At 44.1% G+C, this 18,470-nt stretch overlaps 1 protein-coding gene across 1 annotated transcript in view; it reads left to right on the top strand.

The window, feature by feature from the left end:
* LOC129735568 (protein Jumonji-like) overlaps positions 1 to 18,470 on the top strand; it is a 116,356-nt gene that overhangs the window by 83,389 nt on the left and 14,497 nt on the right. Inside the window, exon 2 of the mRNA XM_055704461.1 lies at positions 14,428 to 14,563. Within this exon, the coding sequence (XP_055560436.1) occupies positions 14,428 to 14,563 (136 nt within the window). The remainder of the gene's footprint in view (positions 1 to 14,427; positions 14,564 to 18,470) is intronic.

Raw genomic sequence — 18,470 nt, 5'->3', positions numbered from 1 at the left:
GCCTCTCGCAAGGCTGCAGGTAGACACCACTGTGTGAGATGGAGGCCCGTAGACATGCCCTGAAATCCTAACTTGGCGTTTGCTCCGGCTGCTGCAGTTGTAGGAGGCTTTCATGTCTCTTGTCAGTTGTGCTGGTAACACACAGAGCTAGGTTTTGCCAGAGGAAGGTGAAGTAGCAGATGATTTTGTCAGAAGCTGCTGTTGGGAACGTTGCTCAGGATGGTTTAGCAGATGGGTGATGTGCTGTGAAGCTCACCCGTAAAGGTCCACCTCCACGGAAAGGCTGCGTCGCCTGCCCGTCCCAGTAACCGAACGGGGTGAATGCAGTGACCGAAGCTTGGTGCAGATGAAGAGGGGTTGGTGGTTTGCAGAGAGATGATGCAATTCTGGTACTGCTCGTGATGTTTTTGCAAGGCTAAGAGCAAATAATCTTGAAATGAGCTGGCAGTTTTATGATTGGTTTTTATGAGCTTTTATGATGTTTATAATCTGACATTGAACTCGCAGTTTAAGAGGTGAAAGGTTTAAAGGAACACAGTAGCAAAGGCGTACCACTAAATTTCTTCTGGGTGTAATTTTAACGTACATCTTAGATGCTTCCCTGACACGGTGAGTTTGCTGAAGTACGGGCGATACTCGGTGTGTTTCACTGAGTAAAACTGACTCCATTCTTACCACATGTTCAACATAGAGAAGAACCGAACAGAAAATGTGTTTTGCCTTCTCTAAGGAAAGGATGGGCTGGGGGTAACTGCCTTGTGTAGTGTAACTGCCTAGGTCCCAGAAGGCAGTCTCTGCATTTCCATTTAAATCCCAGCCACAGAAATACTGTACATTGTCCATTCCTGTTTGTTTTGTTGGGTGTTTTTCTGATACCGGTAAAAATCTGAAGTCCCCTGCAATCTTTAAACTGGAATCCTTAAATTATGACCCTTCCCCCATGGTGCTTTTGGAGAAAATGAATAATTTGGCCTGGTCCTTGTCTTGCCGTTCTGCATCCACTTCTTTTTATGGATGTGTGTTTCAGGGGTCCTGCCTGCAGTTGTTTGCATACGTACAGCACAAACGTGTTCTTACTTGAACTGTCTGTTTCTCTGTTTTCCTGCGTTATCTCGTATTGCTGTGCGGGGTGCAGTGAGCAGCAGGTTTGCTGCTGGCTAGCTTTTTGAGGTTTCTGTTATGCACAGTACTGTATTTGTCTCCTGGTTCTTTGATTTGTAATGTTTTGCCTTTGATTGCTGCAGAAGCTATAAACAAGCCTGTCAAAAGCCTTGTTTAGTGCGCAGATTCTGTGGGGGTGGCTGGCAGCCTCAGACCCTAAAATAGATCTAGCAATGAACTGAATGGCTTAAAATCCTGAGAATTTAATTTGATCTTTCTTGTTGCTTTAAATATTGGGACTGAATGAGGATTTCTCTAACAGAACAGAAGGTGAACATGTTGGTATGTGACAGTAATAGAAGAAGGGTCCAGACCTGCTGTCATTGAGATGCTTTTCTGCAATCAGAGGCTGGTCTCAGCCGCTGGGTAGTGGCTCATCTGCCGTAAGTCACTGTACCTGGGGAGGGGACCGCTGTGTCCTCTGATTTTACAGCATCCATGGTGGGGGTGTTGTTCTGAAGTGCTTCGCTGGACCCTGTTGTGGGATAGTCACTATAGGAAAACCTAAAGCAAGTCACTTACAGTTTTAGCATCTGCTAGCTTTGCAAAGGAGGAAAAGAAGGAGCTGCAGAATCACCCAGGGTTTGGGGTTTTTTTTCTCTCTTTATCTCTGTGCCCCCCCCCGCCCCCCCCCCCCCCCTTTTTTTTTTTTAACGTAGCACCATGCAGTTTGTAATATCATAGCTGTGGTATTCAGTTGTGGTAGTGTGAAGGTAACAATGATTTGGCTTCGGCGTGCCATAACAGCTGCAGAATTCATTGGAGCTTAGAAGCCTGTGAGTTATAGCTGTGATGCCATTTACAGCTTTTATGGAAGAGCTCTTAAATTTGTGAAATGTGTTACTTTTTGAAGTGCATTATATTTGTAATTTGAATTCTCTAAAATCCTGAGGGGGAAAAAAAAAAGCAGCTTTGAAAATCCCCCCTCTGCCTGCTAAAGACATGGGGAACTCTTACCAGGCAGGGAAGCAAGTCTCTTAAATTGAGTGATAGAACACATAGATGGATTTGTAAGTGCTAAAATGTCAATTAGTGCACTTAAAAGCTTAATGGTTGTCTTTGATGTGCTTCTAATATCTTCAGTAAAGTTTGAATGTTGCAATTGATCAGGGAGAGGAGGAGGGATGAGGGAATTGAACGCTAACCCAAACAGTTCTGGGGGAGTGGAGGGGCTTGTTCTCTGCAGACCCCCAGCTGCACAGACTGTGCCAGCGTGGGCACCTGGTACCCTGCCTGCCCATCGTCCCTGCCCCTGTGCTGTGCCACCTGGCACTGACCCAGCACCACCTGCCAAGAAACCTGCAGAAGCGAAGGAAAAATGATTGTGCCGTTATTTTGGAAGTTCTCCTGCAGACTTGTTGGTTTATTTATTTTCAAAAGGGGGGGTTGGGAGGAAAAGATCGTGGAGAGGTCGAAACTTGATTATGTGTTTTTCTTATCAGTTTAACACAGATCCGGTTGTTGTGAAACACCTGTGTGTTAAACAGCATTCTGTGCAATTAGGAAACTGCTATGTGGCTTCACTAATTCAGGCGGATATTTGTGTTGCCAGTAGCCATTAGCTCTTCCTCCTCTTTCATGTTTTAAGTTGTAGCAAGAACTGAAGCTTGCATGTGGCAGAGCAGCGCTTCAGCCTAGCTCTGTCTGAAATTCTTGACTTTGGTACCCTGAGCCATCTGTTGCAACTTCAATTCCAGGTAATGGCCTTTTACCCTCCTCTGGCACCAGTTATTGCGGGCCTTACTGGGATACGTCCACCTGATTTGGTACTGAGCAATTGCCTCATGGAGCAAATACCAGTTTTATTACTTGGTTCTCTGTGCTCCAAAAATACCATTATTTGTTTGCTGGGTAGTATTTTGGAAGTCAAATACATTTAATACTGAAGGGCGAGCTTGGTAAAGCTTTAGAGCGTAGTTTTTCACTGATTATATAGCTTAACTTAATGTAGAAAATTTGCTGATGTAACTAAACTGATCTGAAAATACATTTAGAGTCTCCTCATGTGTCTTCTGTAATTGGCTTACGAGTGAAGAGTACGGGTTTGGTTTAGTTTACTTCACTCAGCCTTAGCGGAGACTTCTCCCCCAGCTTTAAACGATATTCTGCCAGTCGGGAATGTAAACAAGGACAAAATGCACCTGATAAATACCTCGGGTTTTGGGTAGTACATCAAGCAAAATCAGCTAGTGCAGTATCAGCGTGTCCATCCCAGGAGCCTGTGTCGATACGACTGATTTAGTTCCCCATTCACTTCAGTAAAATTGATTCAGTCCCCAGTATCCTGAGATTTCCCAGCAATAGGTTCAGCACGTTTGGCCCTGTCGCTATCCCTCCTGGGTTTAAAGATTGACAAGATGGGTTGGTGGTTCTGTTTTTTTGTTTGGTTGGGGTTTTTTTCTTTCTTCCTTTTCCCCCCCTTTTTTTTAATCTTTTAAACCTGGTGATTGCCTTAATGATAGGCATCTCTTAGACTGACATGAAAGAGGAGGAAACAGAGTTAAATGTTTCCAAGCCAAGGCAAGGGGCATCTTGCGCCACCCGGACCTGCTTGGGGTCAGCTCTGTGCAAACTTGGAGGTCCATCACTGGGCAAGTTACCCCACGGGTAGATTTTGCGGTGCGCTGGCTTCAGCAATGCCACTTGCCCCACTGCTGGCCATGGTCCTCTGGCAGAGCTTTGGCAGTGGAGCTACTTATGTGAATGTGCGCTACTGCAGTGCCATCGGAGTGACTCAGATGAGCCAAGACCTCCTGCTTCACTCTCGTTAAACCAGCCCCAACCCATTTGTACTGGAAAGGTTTAAATGTAAGCGAGGCGCTCTGCTTGGTGCAGGGTCATCCAGCAGGGATATGGTGACCTTCCCGAGTCTGCAAGGGGATCTCTGTCCCCAGCCTCAAGCCTATGAAGGCATCACATTCCTTATGGGCACAGCTATATCAAATAATGTAGCTAAACTATATACATTTGGGGCTAGTGTACTTATTTCACTGAGGGAGCAATGTTTTATATTGGCAGATGCACATTTTTGCTGGTATATAATGCAATACTCCTAGAGAGCAGATAGATGAGCAGACCTTTTCCTGTCCATAGGCAAGGCTTCATCATCCGGGTACCAAAGTCCTACCAAAGAAATGATACAAGAGCTGACCTGCTGTTGTACACATGAGGATGGATGCTAAACATATCAATAGTACTCCAGCTGCTCTAAAATATTGATCCCACTGACCTTTCAGACACTCTGAAATGGCAAAACCCCAGATCTCTTAAATTCCTGTAGAACTGTTGAAGGCAAACTCACAACAGTTGTATCTTTCTCTCTTACCTACTACCTTGATGCTGTTTTGGCATGCAAAAGTGGTTAGTATTTTTCAAGTAAAGGATCAAGCTTTCAGTTTGAGAGTGGAAAAAGGTCTTAAGATAATTAGTATTATGCAGCCGGATCAGATTAGCCATATTAAACTTCACATCTGTAGGCGTTATTAACAGACATTTAAACTGCAGAAAATGCTTTTTTTTGGACCATATTCATATGGTTGCATCCTGAAGCTTGAACACCTTATAAAAATATGAACTGAATCAAAATGAAATTAATTAGAAAGAATATATTTGAATTTAATTATCTTGAGCTGCTGAACAGTCTTTGTGCATACTGGGTTTTATGTGTCTGTCGGAAGTGTACTTGGTGGAGAGTTTTAATTAGAACTGGAGACAGAGTAAGAATATTTGGAATGTGAAATTTATAAATGGCAGCGATTTTCAGCTAGGAGCGCAGTGGTTTTTTTGGAGCTCTCTGCCATTTCTCACTTCTCTTTTTCCCCTCTTCTTGATAAGCTACATTTATGTTGAAAATTCATACCAGATCCTGAAAAAGAAGAAATCCTGGTGTGGCTCTTGGTCTTTTGCACCATGATCAGAGTTGTCATATCTGCAGCTGCAGGAGACTTTTTTACCTTTGTGTGTTTAATGGCTCATACTACTCTGTTGTTTGACGGTGCTATTTAACTGTAAAAGTGCAGGTCTGTGGATGGCACAGGACATGTGGCCGCCTTGACTACTGTCTCAGATGTTGGACATGCCAAGGCTCAAAGAGCTGATTTGGCAGCTGCCCAGCAGATTTTTATAAAGGCTCGGTTGGTGGCCAGAAACCCAGGCTGTCAGAGTTGTGTTATGCAATAAATTGTTTTCCAGCACAAGTTTCTAATCCAATTTCAGCTGTAATTTTTAGTAGTCTGTAATCAAAGATAAATATACATTATTTCACAGCGTTTCAGAGAAATGAAGACGTGTCCCCCATCAGGTTGGTTTGTTTGTTTTTCTTATAAGGATTTAGACCTGTTCACCTACATGGGAAATGATGCTTGAACTATTTTGGGTTTTGGCCAGGAGGTGTGTATCTGTATACAGCATAGCCATTTGAAGGTAATTCGATGCGCATTTTAGGAGACGTTACTTTTTTTGAAGAGAGCACCGAGTAAGGAGCCTATTTATCAGGTCAGAGCTTTTGCTTGGGCATAAACTGACTACAAATGATGGTCAGCCGGAAGGTTGTACCTTGTCAGGCTGTGCCCTCCCTGAAGTGTTGCAGCTCCTGTCCCTCTAATAGGTATACACCCACCCTCCCCCTCAGTATATTTCCCTTTCACTCCCCTAAAGTAAATAATTCATCGTGAAAAAAAGGGGTATGGTTCATCTGAATGCAATATGAGGGATTTGGGATGTACAATAGTTACATTATACAACGTGATTTTAATTTCCTCAATACCATCTGAGATGCTTTCCCTTCCTTACAGTGGCACCATGGTTTGGTGTCGTGATGGGCTTGCAATTCTCCAAGCGTGGGTTGATGCTGAAAGGGGCAACCCTGTCTTTCTCCTCCAGCAGTAGCTCCCATATGGCCACGTGGCTAGTAAGAAGGGAGCTGATCTGGCTGAGAACAATCATTTTTCTTGTCTTGGGCTGAGATTTTGACTCTTTTTCCTAAGTCAGGGTGGCCAAATGGCCACATAAGGGTTAGTGCAGGCATTGGGGTTGGGCAGGTGCATTCGCTTAAGCCAGTTATGAAAACTGCTGCCCCAGTCTGAATAATTATCTTGTACCTTCACACCTCTGTCTTCCAGCACTCTGCCACTCTTGGCATTTTGTGGCTTCCTGCTCCATGCTGCTGGCTCTCATCGGAGCCTGAAACGCTGGCGCTTTGGTAGCAAAGTAGTTGAATAGATTCCTGGTCTGGTCTAAGAAAGTCATAGCAGTGGAATCACTGCTGTCAGTGAGATGGTTTGAGTTGAAATCCTGCTGTAAAAGTTAGGAGACTTTAGACCTGGCTTTACTCTGAATTTGTTTGGGTTTAGCCTTTTTTAAACATGTTTATCTTGGCAGACCACCAGGGGAAACAGTTGATGTCTTGCAAGCTTTCGCTAGTTTCATATTGAGTAGTAGTTTTCTAGAGGTGCAGACACAACACCGAGGCCTCCCAGTTTATGTGAAAGAAACAGCACACCAGCCCACTACTTTTAAATATGTCATTATTTTTTGGCCTAAGAAAACTATTTCTTGATGCCTCAATTCTGGGAACCTGTATAAAAACATGACTCGCGTTGTTTGGAAATTTCGACTGTAACTCCTCTACTCCAGTGTGTTTTTGCAAGAGCAGGTTGAAGCTCACTGGGCTCAAAAGTGCCCGAGGCCTTTAGTGACCCAAAAACCAGAGCGTTTCTCTCCCATGCTGCTGCTCTTAGAAGAATTCGGTCTGAAAGGAGGGAACACAGTCCCAGTGCCGCAGGAGGTGGCGAATGAGCGCAAATCAACAGGAGATTGCAGGGGGTGAAAGCTGTAGGAGAAGTGCTAAAGCAGGAAGAAGAGGTATTTTTATTTTCCTCCACGCAGCCTTTGCCATGCTAACATCAGTTCTGCTAGTTGGGGGCTGTAACATAATGTGAGTTCTTTGGGGAAGTTTTCTGGAAGTAAGAAGGAAAAAGTCACTGTAATTACCAGATACGCTTAAATGCTATAACAGAACCATTAATAAAGAAAATTTCCCCTTTCTTCATGTTAGTTAGCACATTTTAAAAACATGACCTATTTTCCTAAACTAGACAGAACAGATTACGTTTTCCAGAAGGCATGAGTCACTGTACTATAAAGTCTCCAAGCTGTATCAATCTTCATCAGCTTAAGCCATTCATGAGGTTTTCTTTTTTTCTCACTGAATATAAGCAGTTTGTTTTAAATGAGAAACTGCTATATCGTCTCTGGATAGTTAAACTTGATTAAAAGGTTAAATATTAAGTAAGTGTGAACTTTATTCTGAGAGGACAAGGGAGTGGAGGGACCTTGATAGTAAGCAAAAGACAGCAAGAATGTTATTACAGTGGGTATATATGGGTATATCCAGTTTGCACAGTGCTCTGCTTGGTTGTAAGAAGTCCAAGCAGCATGATAGCTGCCAGGAGGAGCCAAAAATCTTTATTTATATAGCTTCAGTTGAATATATTAGAGTCTGATTTCAAATCATTACCCTGGAAGTTCAAACTTTTGTTAGGACTTTCTGCTGAGAAGAGCTTCTGCTACCTGGTCATGGGATGGCCCGCTTGCACCTGCAAATTATGGAGAGGGAGTTTGCACCGATGGGCTGACAGCAGGGGCTTCCTCTGGGAGTACAATGTGTGTTTGGGGTGGTGAGAAGGGACTTTGCAATAGAGTGGAGACCTCTGCTAAAAGAATGGGGGAAGTACACAGAGCGATATAGTAGTAAGACTTTGCACTTTCTCATGAGGTTCACGCCATGCCATGCGTATACAGAGGAAGTGGGCTTTGTAAATGAATAAGCGTGCTAATTGCACTGAGCAGTGGTAACTTGCCCAAGACTGCACAGAAGATCTCTTTCAGTGGCAGAAGGCTTATCTAGGTTTCCCACTAATTTCTCTTAGGTCTGGCTTTTAGAGAAAACCAGGTATAACTGTTTTCCATTGATAATATACAGCCAAAAGGCAAAAATCTGTTGCAGGTCTTGAATCTAGTAAACAAACATTTCCATTTTGGTCCTTGGGCTGAAAAGTAATTTATATGATCTCTGAAAACGTGTTGTCTGTTTTTCATGCAAAAGACAGATTTTTGTTTTGTTGCTAACTAAACAGAGAAAAAAACCCCACCCTTTGAAATAGTTTTCCTTCAAAAATATCCTTGAGTAAAGGGTAGAAGCTTGTGGTTTATTTTTCCCATTGCTTCAAAATGACCTTCTTACATCTGCGGGAAAGACTCTCTGGGGGCTGTTGAACCATGAAAGCATATTCATTTAGGGCACTGGGTGCCACAGTGATTTTAACCGAGCATTGGCTACAGCACTGGAAAAAGAAAAAAGAGGGGGGTTGTGTTTTGTTGTTTTGCTTTCTGCAACCTGGCATGAAGAATGGGGTCAGGAGATGCGTGCTTGGGAAAGACCCAAAGAGAGAGCTGGAAACTCGCCAGCCACACTGAGTCATAACACACATGCTTGTAAGTATCTTTGTACCTTACAAAGTCCTGACTTCTCAAATAAAACCATCACTGCTGTTAAAGTATTTACATAAAAGTAAAACAAATAGCATGGAGTGCTGCATACATTCTCCCTTGTTCCAGCTCTGGTTTACCCTGTGGACTGTGACTCCTGTTTGCTTAAGGCAAGGCCGGGCCAGGCTGAAAATGCTGTATCTGGCGATGAATGAACGGAGAAGCTAGAGTCATGCGTATGCGTATGCTTCTGCTGCTGCTTACGAAGCAAAGCAGTGTGCAGCGGTGCCTGTGACTTCAGACTTGACGTTTCGCCTACCCAGGAGGTGGCATGAAGCCTGCCTCTCTCTTCGCTTCTGCGTGCTTTGCTTTTTTTTAAGAATATGAGTAACTTCAGAAATAGGAAGGCTGCATGTAGGCCACATGTGCAAGCTAGGCAGCTGAACCACAGTGGCCAAGGACCTCAGCTGTAGGTGAATGGTGAAAGGTACAGGGGGTGCACATTTTGATTTCATTGCAAATGCATACACGTTACATATTGATGCGCATTATTGTCATGAAATGGAATGACGCACTTCACTTGTAAGAGAGAAGTAGCAATATGGTTATGGATATTTTATATCTATTTTATAGCAATTTAACAAAGTTTGATAGCAAAACGCAACAGTGGTTCAACAAGATTGGATGGCAAGGTATAGTCAGTTATTTACTGTGTAGAGGACAGGGTCAGACAAGGTTGTCAGGAAGACCCTCCTGTTGAGTCATGAGGTTTGGGAAGGACCCCCCTGCTTTCAAAACTCCTTCTCAGAAGGGAGTTTTGATGCAGCTGGATCGAGACTTAGTCTCAGGCTTGGTCAGTGGTTTATGTCTAAAGGATTATATATGCACAATCAATCCTTTGTATCACTTAGCTAAGATTTCAAAGTTTAGCATGCCATTAATCACTCACCGAGAATCTGTTGTGGCAAGGGATCTCTCAGCTTCGAGTAGTAACTTTGAGAGATGGCCCCACTCGGGGGGAGATCCTGGCATGCAGCCCACTGCTGTGCAGGAGAGCTCAGCGGGCCCTCGGCTGGCCACTGTTTATGGAGTACAATAATTTATAGTCATATTTGCATACTGACTACAGAAGTTAGTTTCTTTCAAACTTGGCTTGAATCAGACCTGGACCAGCACTGTGGTTACGTGGGCCCATTGTTCAAACCAGCCCTTGGCTATTGCGTTGTTATCAGTCTCCCCTAAATCCACTTGGAGTCGATGCAGCCATCACCGCGACCAGACCCATACATTACAGCTGCCACTGATAGTTATCACTTGAGCAGGACTACAGGGAATGAAGGTCAGGATGGTGGTGGGGGAGAGAGCACACCATGACAATTATTTGTAGATATCTACATAAATTTACATTGATATAGGCATTATATATTTGCATTATATATTAATATGTATATATTTTAGCTTACATACACACATTAATATATATGTAGTGAAGATTTAATGTATTATATGCACATAACAAAACTACACACACACACAGGTGTGTATATATTTATTTCTTCCCAAATGAGCAGTATGCAGCAGCAGGAGCCTGCTGGACTTTTCTACAAGCATCACCTTCATGACTGTAGAGCCAAGAGCAAGCTGCCAGCCAGGTAGCGTGAAAGAGAGCTGCTCTGCTACCTGATCCACGGGGTAGCATCCTATGCAGGAATGACCTGCGTAGGTGAACAAGGGCTGTGTGCCCTTCTTCCCTGTCCCCTCAGACTGAACTTGCTGAGCTGTTGCTTGGCTGCCCTGGTAGCTGAAGTTCAGATATAAATGTACAATGTGTGGTTCCCCGAAATGGTGTAACAAAGAAGGCGGCGTGATTAATTTTTTTTAGCAGTTTAAAGGAAATGATGCAGTTCTGTTTCTTCATTCTGCTCCAGGGCTTCCCTGGTTGTTTGTGTCTGTTACTTTTTTACTAAGTTTATAAACTAATCTTATTGTCGGATTAAGAGGCAGAAATTATCTCAGCTGACCTGCACAGCGAAGGCTGTGGGCTTGCAGTGATGAACCTACAATTTAAGATGTTATTCAGTCTTTTTTTGGGTCTAAGTCAATAACGGACAATCCATCAGTTCCCCATAAGTAGTTTCAATGGCTAATTACTTGCACAGTTGCAGAAATTGTTCTTTAATTCTGTCTTACATTTTTCTGAATCCGAGTTCCAGCTGTTGGATGATATTATACCCCTCTCTGCCAGCCCTGAGAGCCATGTATTATTAAATTTCTGCTCCCTGTGGAAAGATTTAAAGGCGGCGATAGAGTCAGTCCCTTTGAGTTTTTTTTATTTTTTCTTTCAGTTTGATTTTGAGAAGTTACATAGATTAAATTCCTCCAGGCTTTCACTGGAGTGTATTTCTAAATGGTTCTGGGTACGCTTGTGTATGTTGTTTTGCTAAAGCGAGATGATTCCTGCAGTCGGTGGTGGTGGGAGCACGGAGTGGGCCGCACAGCGGCTCTCCCTCCCCGGCGTGACGAGGCAGAGACGATCTGACCCATGTAATTATGGTTAAATGTGTCGGGAGCTGGAGCTGCGTTGCCGGCGGAGCAGCGGCTCAGCTGGGCTCCGACTCAGCTGCTCTCCAGCTTGCGGCTGCTTTTGTGCTGCAGGCTCGGGGGAAGATGCTGCCGATGATTGCAAAACCCTTTTATTGCTCCTGCATATGGAGCCGTGTGAACGCGGGTGTTGGCAGTGGCTTCGCCCCTTATTTTTGCTGACCTTGGATAACACGGCGTTGGGGAACTTGAGGACCTTTTTCCAATTGAATGGTGGGGAAAGCCCGTGACAGGGCAGTGTAGGCAGGGCAGCGGCTGCAGGCATGGCATGGCGGGGCTGGTGGGGGCTCTGGTGTGGAGAGACCCCCTCGTGATGCATTTCTGTTGGCAGTGCTGCTGTTGCAGAGGGGGAATGAAGCTAATATGGTTCATCTCGAGTTTTACAGCTCCATGAATTGAGCGTGGTGTGAAATGTTGCCGCTTTGCTTCAGGAGCTGCTGAGGGAGGTCTGTGCTCCTGCCTCCCGGCACCCATCCCCTTGCCCATGGCACTGTGGCCCGGGAAGGTGGGAGCATCTCCTGCAGCAGGGCTGGAGCCTCCGCCTGGCACCAGGAAGACATCTTGGTGGCCTTATCTCTCAGGAAATAAGGTGCCGCATTGCACGCCATCCTTTGGCTTGTCCAGCAGGCTGTCTGGGGAGTGGGACGTGACTTCAGGCTGTTCACAGCAATACTTCGAGAGGGTGGCCTAGGCCAGAGGTCTGTGGGTGTGGGGACCATCTCCTGCCCTCCTGCAGCAGGGACAGCCACCAGCCTGTCCCAGGGCACAGGCTGCACTGGCCAGCCCTCGCTCACCCACCACCATCGGCCACTTGGTCGGCACATGCTGATTTTACAGATTGATCCTGTCAGAGGGTTTCACCCTGTCGCTGCTGAATGCTGCCCTGTGCTCCTCGGAGCGAGCTGTCGTGACAGTGGCTGGAAGTGGGATTAATTTCTGTAGGATTCTCCCCCCTCCCCGGCATTTTTAGCATGGATAAAAGGGCCAGTGGGATCAGGAACCAACAGGTGTTTTCATGCTGCTTCAGCTCCTCAGGGACTGCGGGATCTGATGGAGGAAGGGATCTGTTTGTGGCTTCAGGATGGGCCTGATGCTCCGCAGGAGCTTGGCCCCAGGCTGACGGGGGCTCGGGAGAGCGGCACATCTCTGAGGACACCTTGTCGTTGGGCATCTTGTGCATGCCTGGCTAAAAATATATAAAAATTCAGAGCGATGGTTTTGTTGCCTCTTGTGAGATTTTCTGTGTAACTCATCTAGGCTTTGAGAAAGGAGCGGTGTGGTGTGCCTGGCCAGAGGGCTCTTTGTCCTCTGCCTCGCGTTTGCTGCCTGTTATATTGGGAATCTGTACACTCGCCAGTGAAGGAGCGAGCGGTGTCCCAGGACTGCTTCCATAGTGCTGGAGGTGCTTGTGGCCGTTCCCTAACTGAGCGTGATTGCCTTGAGGATTTAGCAAGTAGTTTCTGTGAAAACAACTGCGTGATGGTCCCACCAGGACCTTGTCGGTGGGAGCATAAATGGGGAGGGCATCTTCGGGCAAGCTTTGTTACAGTCGAGCAGCCTGCAGCCCTCTCGTGTCTGGTGTCGCTTCTGGTTAGGGCTGAAGTTGTCTTGGCAGCAAAATGGTAAGCCGGAGTTTGTGTAAACCTCTGTTGACAAAATAACTGGATGTACTAGTCCTTTTAAAACGCTTGCCTGGAGATCTTTTTGTTTTTGGTTGCTGTGGGTGTTGGGTTACAAAGTTTGCTTTCTTGGCCCGGAGCTGCCAGTGCTCTAAAGCTCCCTGGGCATAGCTCAGCCTTCTTCAAAGTATAGTAGCTTGTCCCTCGTGTGAAATGCACATCCCGCTGCCAAAATGCCGGCTGCTTTCACTGTACTCATTGTGTTGCCCCCTTTTTTTTTTTTTTTTTCTTTTTTTTTTTTTTTTCCTTTTTTTTTCTTCTTCTTTTTTTTTTTTTGGCCAAGTAATTTGTCATACAGTCTTTTTTTTTTGGGGGGGGGGAAAATGTTTTTGATCACAATTCAGCAGCTGAATGCCAATATGTCGCGAGAGGAGCAAAGAAAAAGCTAACATTGGTCACCCTAAACTATGGGAGGTTTTGTTTTATTTTGTTTTGTTTTTTGAAGTTGATGGTGTTGGTCACTGCTTTGACGATCGTAAACTCTCCTGCCTCCTGGTGGGGATCGGGGATGGGGCTTTTGGGGTTCCCAGTGCGGCGTGGCAGTGTGCTGTGGTACACCTACCTAAATAAGGTCTACCTAGAAATGTTAATCTTGCTTGGCAGTGATGTAGCCCTGGAGGAATTCAAGGGCAAGAATGCTCAAATAGTGATTTTTTAAAGACCCTGAGACAATTATAGGGCTTATGAAAATATGATGACTTACCTGATCTCACTTGTGTCTTTATATCAATTTGCTGACTTAATTTATTTGAATGCTAAAGGCTTTAGGGAAATGCTTTTCCAGGGAATTAATCTTTTAACTAAAGCAAGTACTAAATATGACATACATTAATATTCTTTTTGACAATATAGCATTTGTCTCCTAAAAATAAAGTAGAAAACATATGCCCCGTGGGCCAAATTCCACTTGGCTTTATGCTCAGATAAATTCAGAATAACTTCATTGTTATCAATGTACAACTTCACTGTAACACTGCAATAAATGTAAATTACTAAACCAGAGGGAAAAAAAATCCTGAGCCAAGAAGCACAAACTAAGGCCAAAATGGCAACATGAGAAGTTGGTTCACAAAATTTGCCTCTTAAATTTCTGCAACATTCCATTTAGTTGTTTTTGTTTTTGTTTTTTTCCTCCCTCTTAATTATCTGGGAGAGCACTTCCTGGCTGTGATAAATTTCTCCATAAGGGATTCATTATGAGGATTATAATAAATAAATTTCACCTCTTGTCTAACACCTGGCACGTGGCTACTGCTGTCTGCAGGATAAAGGGTTAGGGGGACTGATGCTCTGATTTGTTGACAATAGTTATGTTTCTGATCTCTGTTAGAGCTGATCAAGTTTAGGTTGCATTTTGTTACACAGTATTTTTTTTTCAGCTTCTCATTTTTTTGATTAAAAATAATCTGTGTAGCCCTAGACTTCTGCGTTTTGTTTGTTTTAGTTTTGTTTCAGAAGCATGCAACTAATGTCTCCTTTCCATTTCCGTCTTCTTTAGGATGACAGCGATGGGATTCCCTGGTCAGAGGAGAGGGTGGTGCGGAAGGTCCTTTATTTATCTCTGAAGGAGTTCAAGAACGCACAGAAGCGGCAGCACGGTGATGGCATTAGCGGGAGCCTCAAGGCAGTGAACGGTGAGCTGCCTCTGCGGTACCGCTGGAAGGACTCAGTCCTTTTCAATGCGGTTCTTCTGCTGTAGCAAGGAAGGAGAGCAGTGCACCATCTGGCATGCACTGTGCCCTTTTGATCTGCACGGAAGAAATTGTTTCTGAAGTGCTTAAAATGCCTGCCTTGACGGATCCATATGTTTCAGCTCCTGGTGAACCAGTTGAGATGGGGATCAGGGTGGAGGGTAGGTGTCAGGTGGGAGGACAGGGACAGGCTGCTGTTCGGTAGAAAAGGAGGCTCCTCTGGTCAGTCTGCTCCCTGGTGTGCTGAGTACGTCAACAGAGAAGGTATCCATTGAAAGGTGGTGGGCTGCAGTTACCTTGGGGAAGGACAGTCGGGCAGAATTCACCTACTCTGTCATCTAGATGCAACAGACTGGCTAACCAGCATCTGTATCTCTGGAGTGTTCCTAGTCCATGCTGTCTTATTGTCCAGAGGTGAAGTAGCATAGGATCTACATCAAAAGATGTAATGGGCTGAGAGGACACAAATGCTGGGACGTTGGCCTCCCCTAGTTTAGCAGTTCACAGAGCAGTTTATTCAAAGGTTTTGAAAGGGAGATGCAGACAAGCCTAGATGACAGGGGCTTGAAAGGAGTTTAATTTTATTTATTTAATCCTTTGGCCAATTATTATCTGTTGTTCCCCCTTCCCTTACAGCTTGCTTAAAAAGGCCATGGTGTCCTGAGAGGTGAATATAAAGTGTGTCTCTTTCAGATTCACTCTCTGACACAGGACTCTTTCTTGAAAAGGCTTTGTCATGCTGGCTTGAGCCTTGAAAGTGATGACTAGCAGGATTCAGATTTCTGGGCAGGCTTATGGTTTTCTCTTCACTCACAAGAGCTTATTTGTTTCTTTATGGAGGTTTATGGCAGTTCTTTTTAGGCATGTGCATAGCTATACATGTGCTAATGCATTAAAGCAGCAGCTGGGTGACTGCTTGGTAGGTTATTCATATTTATATGTAGCTTGTGTTTCTGACATGGTGAGTCAAATTTCACTGCATTTTCACTGAGTGTTATTGCCAACAAGGCAAAAACCTAGGGGAACGGCTGAATAACTACAGGCAATGTCATAAAGTTACTGTATTGCATAAGCAGTTGCAAACTCCTTCATGTGATTAAAGAAGACCTCAGACTTCTGAGTTCAGTAATAATATCAAATACTGATCTGATGGGAAGGGGCGTCTAGCTTTAGCAGCAAGCCATTAAAAAGCTTGGAGGTGTACACAAAACAGCACTGGCTTTTTTCCCTCCAACACCTCTGCATCATTGATCTTCTGTCAAACACAATTTCTCTTGGAAAGTTTCTTATTCCATTGTGGGGGTTTTGTTTAGTCAAAGGAAAAAAGTCTAAAGGCGTGAAGCACAGTAATTGTGTGTTAGGAGGCTTTGATGGTGTGCCAGGTTACAGGATGACTGAGGTTTTTATGGTGTCTGGTTTCTCCAAAGGCAGCTTAGATAGAAAGTGAGTTGGCTGGGAATGTTGTGTCGATGCAGGTACCAGACACAGAGTATGCCACTGGCTTCCTCTGGCAGTGGCAAGGCTGTGTTTTTGGAGCTTGCCTCTCGCATTGAGAACTGTAGCATCCAGTGCTTTTTCTCCTTCATGGAAGTAGGTGATAAGTTCTTTGGATGTTGCTTTTTTGCTTGTTTGTTTTTGGTGGCTTTTTTTCTTTAAGCTGGAATGATATTCTGTGTTACCCTTTCTGTTTGCTAAATGGTTCTTTAAATGTCTTGTCTCAGTGCTGCTCTGTTTCAACAACAACGCTGTCCAAAAGCTTTTTTATCCACTGATACTTGGAAGAATGTTTCATTATACAGAGAAAAAAGATTTGCAAAAGGGAGGAGGATTGATATTGTGTGGTGACATTAAGAAAATCTATTTAAACATACAATTTGTTCTTTACATCTTTTAAGAAAACATAGCGGTTTATTTTCAAATCCACAGGTCTCTGTGGACTGAGGAAAAAGCAGGTCATCCAAAGAAATTACTGAACTACTTTGAATTTAGGGAAAAGTAGTATTTTAAGGGTGAGCCTTAGATTTATGATTTCATACTGTTGGAGTGAAAAATATTTCCTTGCATTTGGCCATTGTTCCCACATGCAGGCCACAACTAGTGTTTCTTGTGTGTTACTCCAAAAGGTAGCATGCAGTTAGATACAGGTTTATGTGAGCAACCTCTTTATTAATACTCAGCACCCATAGCTCTGGGGGAGGGGGCAAGGGGAATCTAGCTGAAATACCTTGAAGTTAAATGTATTTAGTGCCTCTGTAAAGCTGGCCTCCCCTGGCCTGAATTCCAGTCAGGGTGCTGCGCTTTGCAAACATAAAGGAAAGTGTAGGGTATGTGCTGCCCAACCCTGTGGATATCTCTAGTGAACACTGAAGGATGTTTTCTTCAGCTTTTGGAAATGAGTCACCTTCCAGTACCTGGCAAATTTAACCATTTCCAGGAGTGGAAAAGAGAGGTCTGAGTGAGTTTAAGCTTTCCAAGCTCCCTGCTCAATGTGGAAGCTTGGATTAATATCACGTACTTCTGAGAGCTCAGGGGACCACAAACAACTAGGTAGCAGGATTTGATCTTACTGCTACCATCTGTAGTGCAAAGAGTTTCTTTGTTCTGGTTTTATAACTGTCATCCCTTAAATTTATTTATTTATAGACTTGCAACCTGTAATTTGTTTCAGTAGGAAGTACTAACTTTTGGCAGTAGAGGAAGGTAAAATACACACCAGCCCCTTGCCACTGGTGTCTTTAAAAAGTTTTTATGGATTTGAAGTGGCTGAAGTTGCATAAACATGCTACAAAAGTTGCTTTGCCAGCATTTGCCATGCTGCAACTAAACTTGTTTGAAAAAGATAGTCAATGGCTTTTCAGCTGGTAAGTATAGTAGCATTGTTAATGATTTGTTAGCTGGAATGATGGTGCCTCTTTGACTGATAGTGCGAAAAGCATTTTAAACATGAGAGATGAACCTATAACAGAGTCTTTTCTGTACCGGAGTTTCTGCAGGCTCTAAGGTGTGCTGGTGATGGCACAACTTCCATGCGTCTCTGAATAATAAAAGAAAAATAAAAATTAAAATAAATAGATAAAAATCCAGATTACTTTTGGAGATTGTATGTATTATAATACCTTGGCTGCCTCCACCTCACTATTAAAGATACTTGTTACGCTGAAAACAATCCTGCCATTTTCATTTTGTGGCTGAAACCCTGTTCATTAGGTGGTTCTGATTGAAGTAGTGGGGTTTTGTCTGGGAGTGGGGGTGTGTTTTGCAGGTCTTCTTACCCCTACCTGTTTTTAATCTCCTTTTCAACTGGTGTTTCTGTTTACGTGTTTGTGCTGCCAGTTATTTTTCATCCTAACTGTTTCTCTGCTTTCTTTCATTCCTGCCTGCCCTGGGCTGCCCCCACCCCCCAGCCCCGCTACAGCTAGAAGGATTTCAGAGAAAGGCGAGCGAGGTGTATTACGACTGCTGTGTCGGTGGATGTATAGCACGCGTGTTTATGTTGACTCTTGATATTTGCAGAGTACAGAATGACGCCCTACAACAGTATGCCTTTGTTTGCTACGTGTTCCTCTCCAGAACGTGGGAATAGAAAAATCTAAAGGAGGTGTTTCTGCAGGTTGTCAAGGAACCCTCTGCAGCCCTGAATGGGGTACTGGAATTCTGATTATGGAAACAAGGTCGTGTGCTGAAAACCCAGAGGGACCTCTTTAGTGATTTTGATTACTGCTGCCTGTCAGTCGCGTTAGGATTTTAAGAATAGGGATTGGTGTTTGGAGTAGTGATACCAATTTTCAGAGATCCTCGTCTAAAAGGAAAACTAATTCCCTTGGGAAATCGTTTGCTTCTTGTGTAGCTT

This window comes from Falco cherrug, chromosome 3 (assembly GCF_023634085.1).
Source record: "Falco cherrug isolate bFalChe1 chromosome 3, bFalChe1.pri, whole genome shotgun sequence".
Taxonomy (NCBI): domain Eukaryota; kingdom Metazoa; phylum Chordata; class Aves; order Falconiformes; family Falconidae; genus Falco; species Falco cherrug.
The sequence above is the reverse complement of the archived record's forward strand: the minus strand, read 5'-3'. Positions and strand labels throughout refer to the sequence as shown.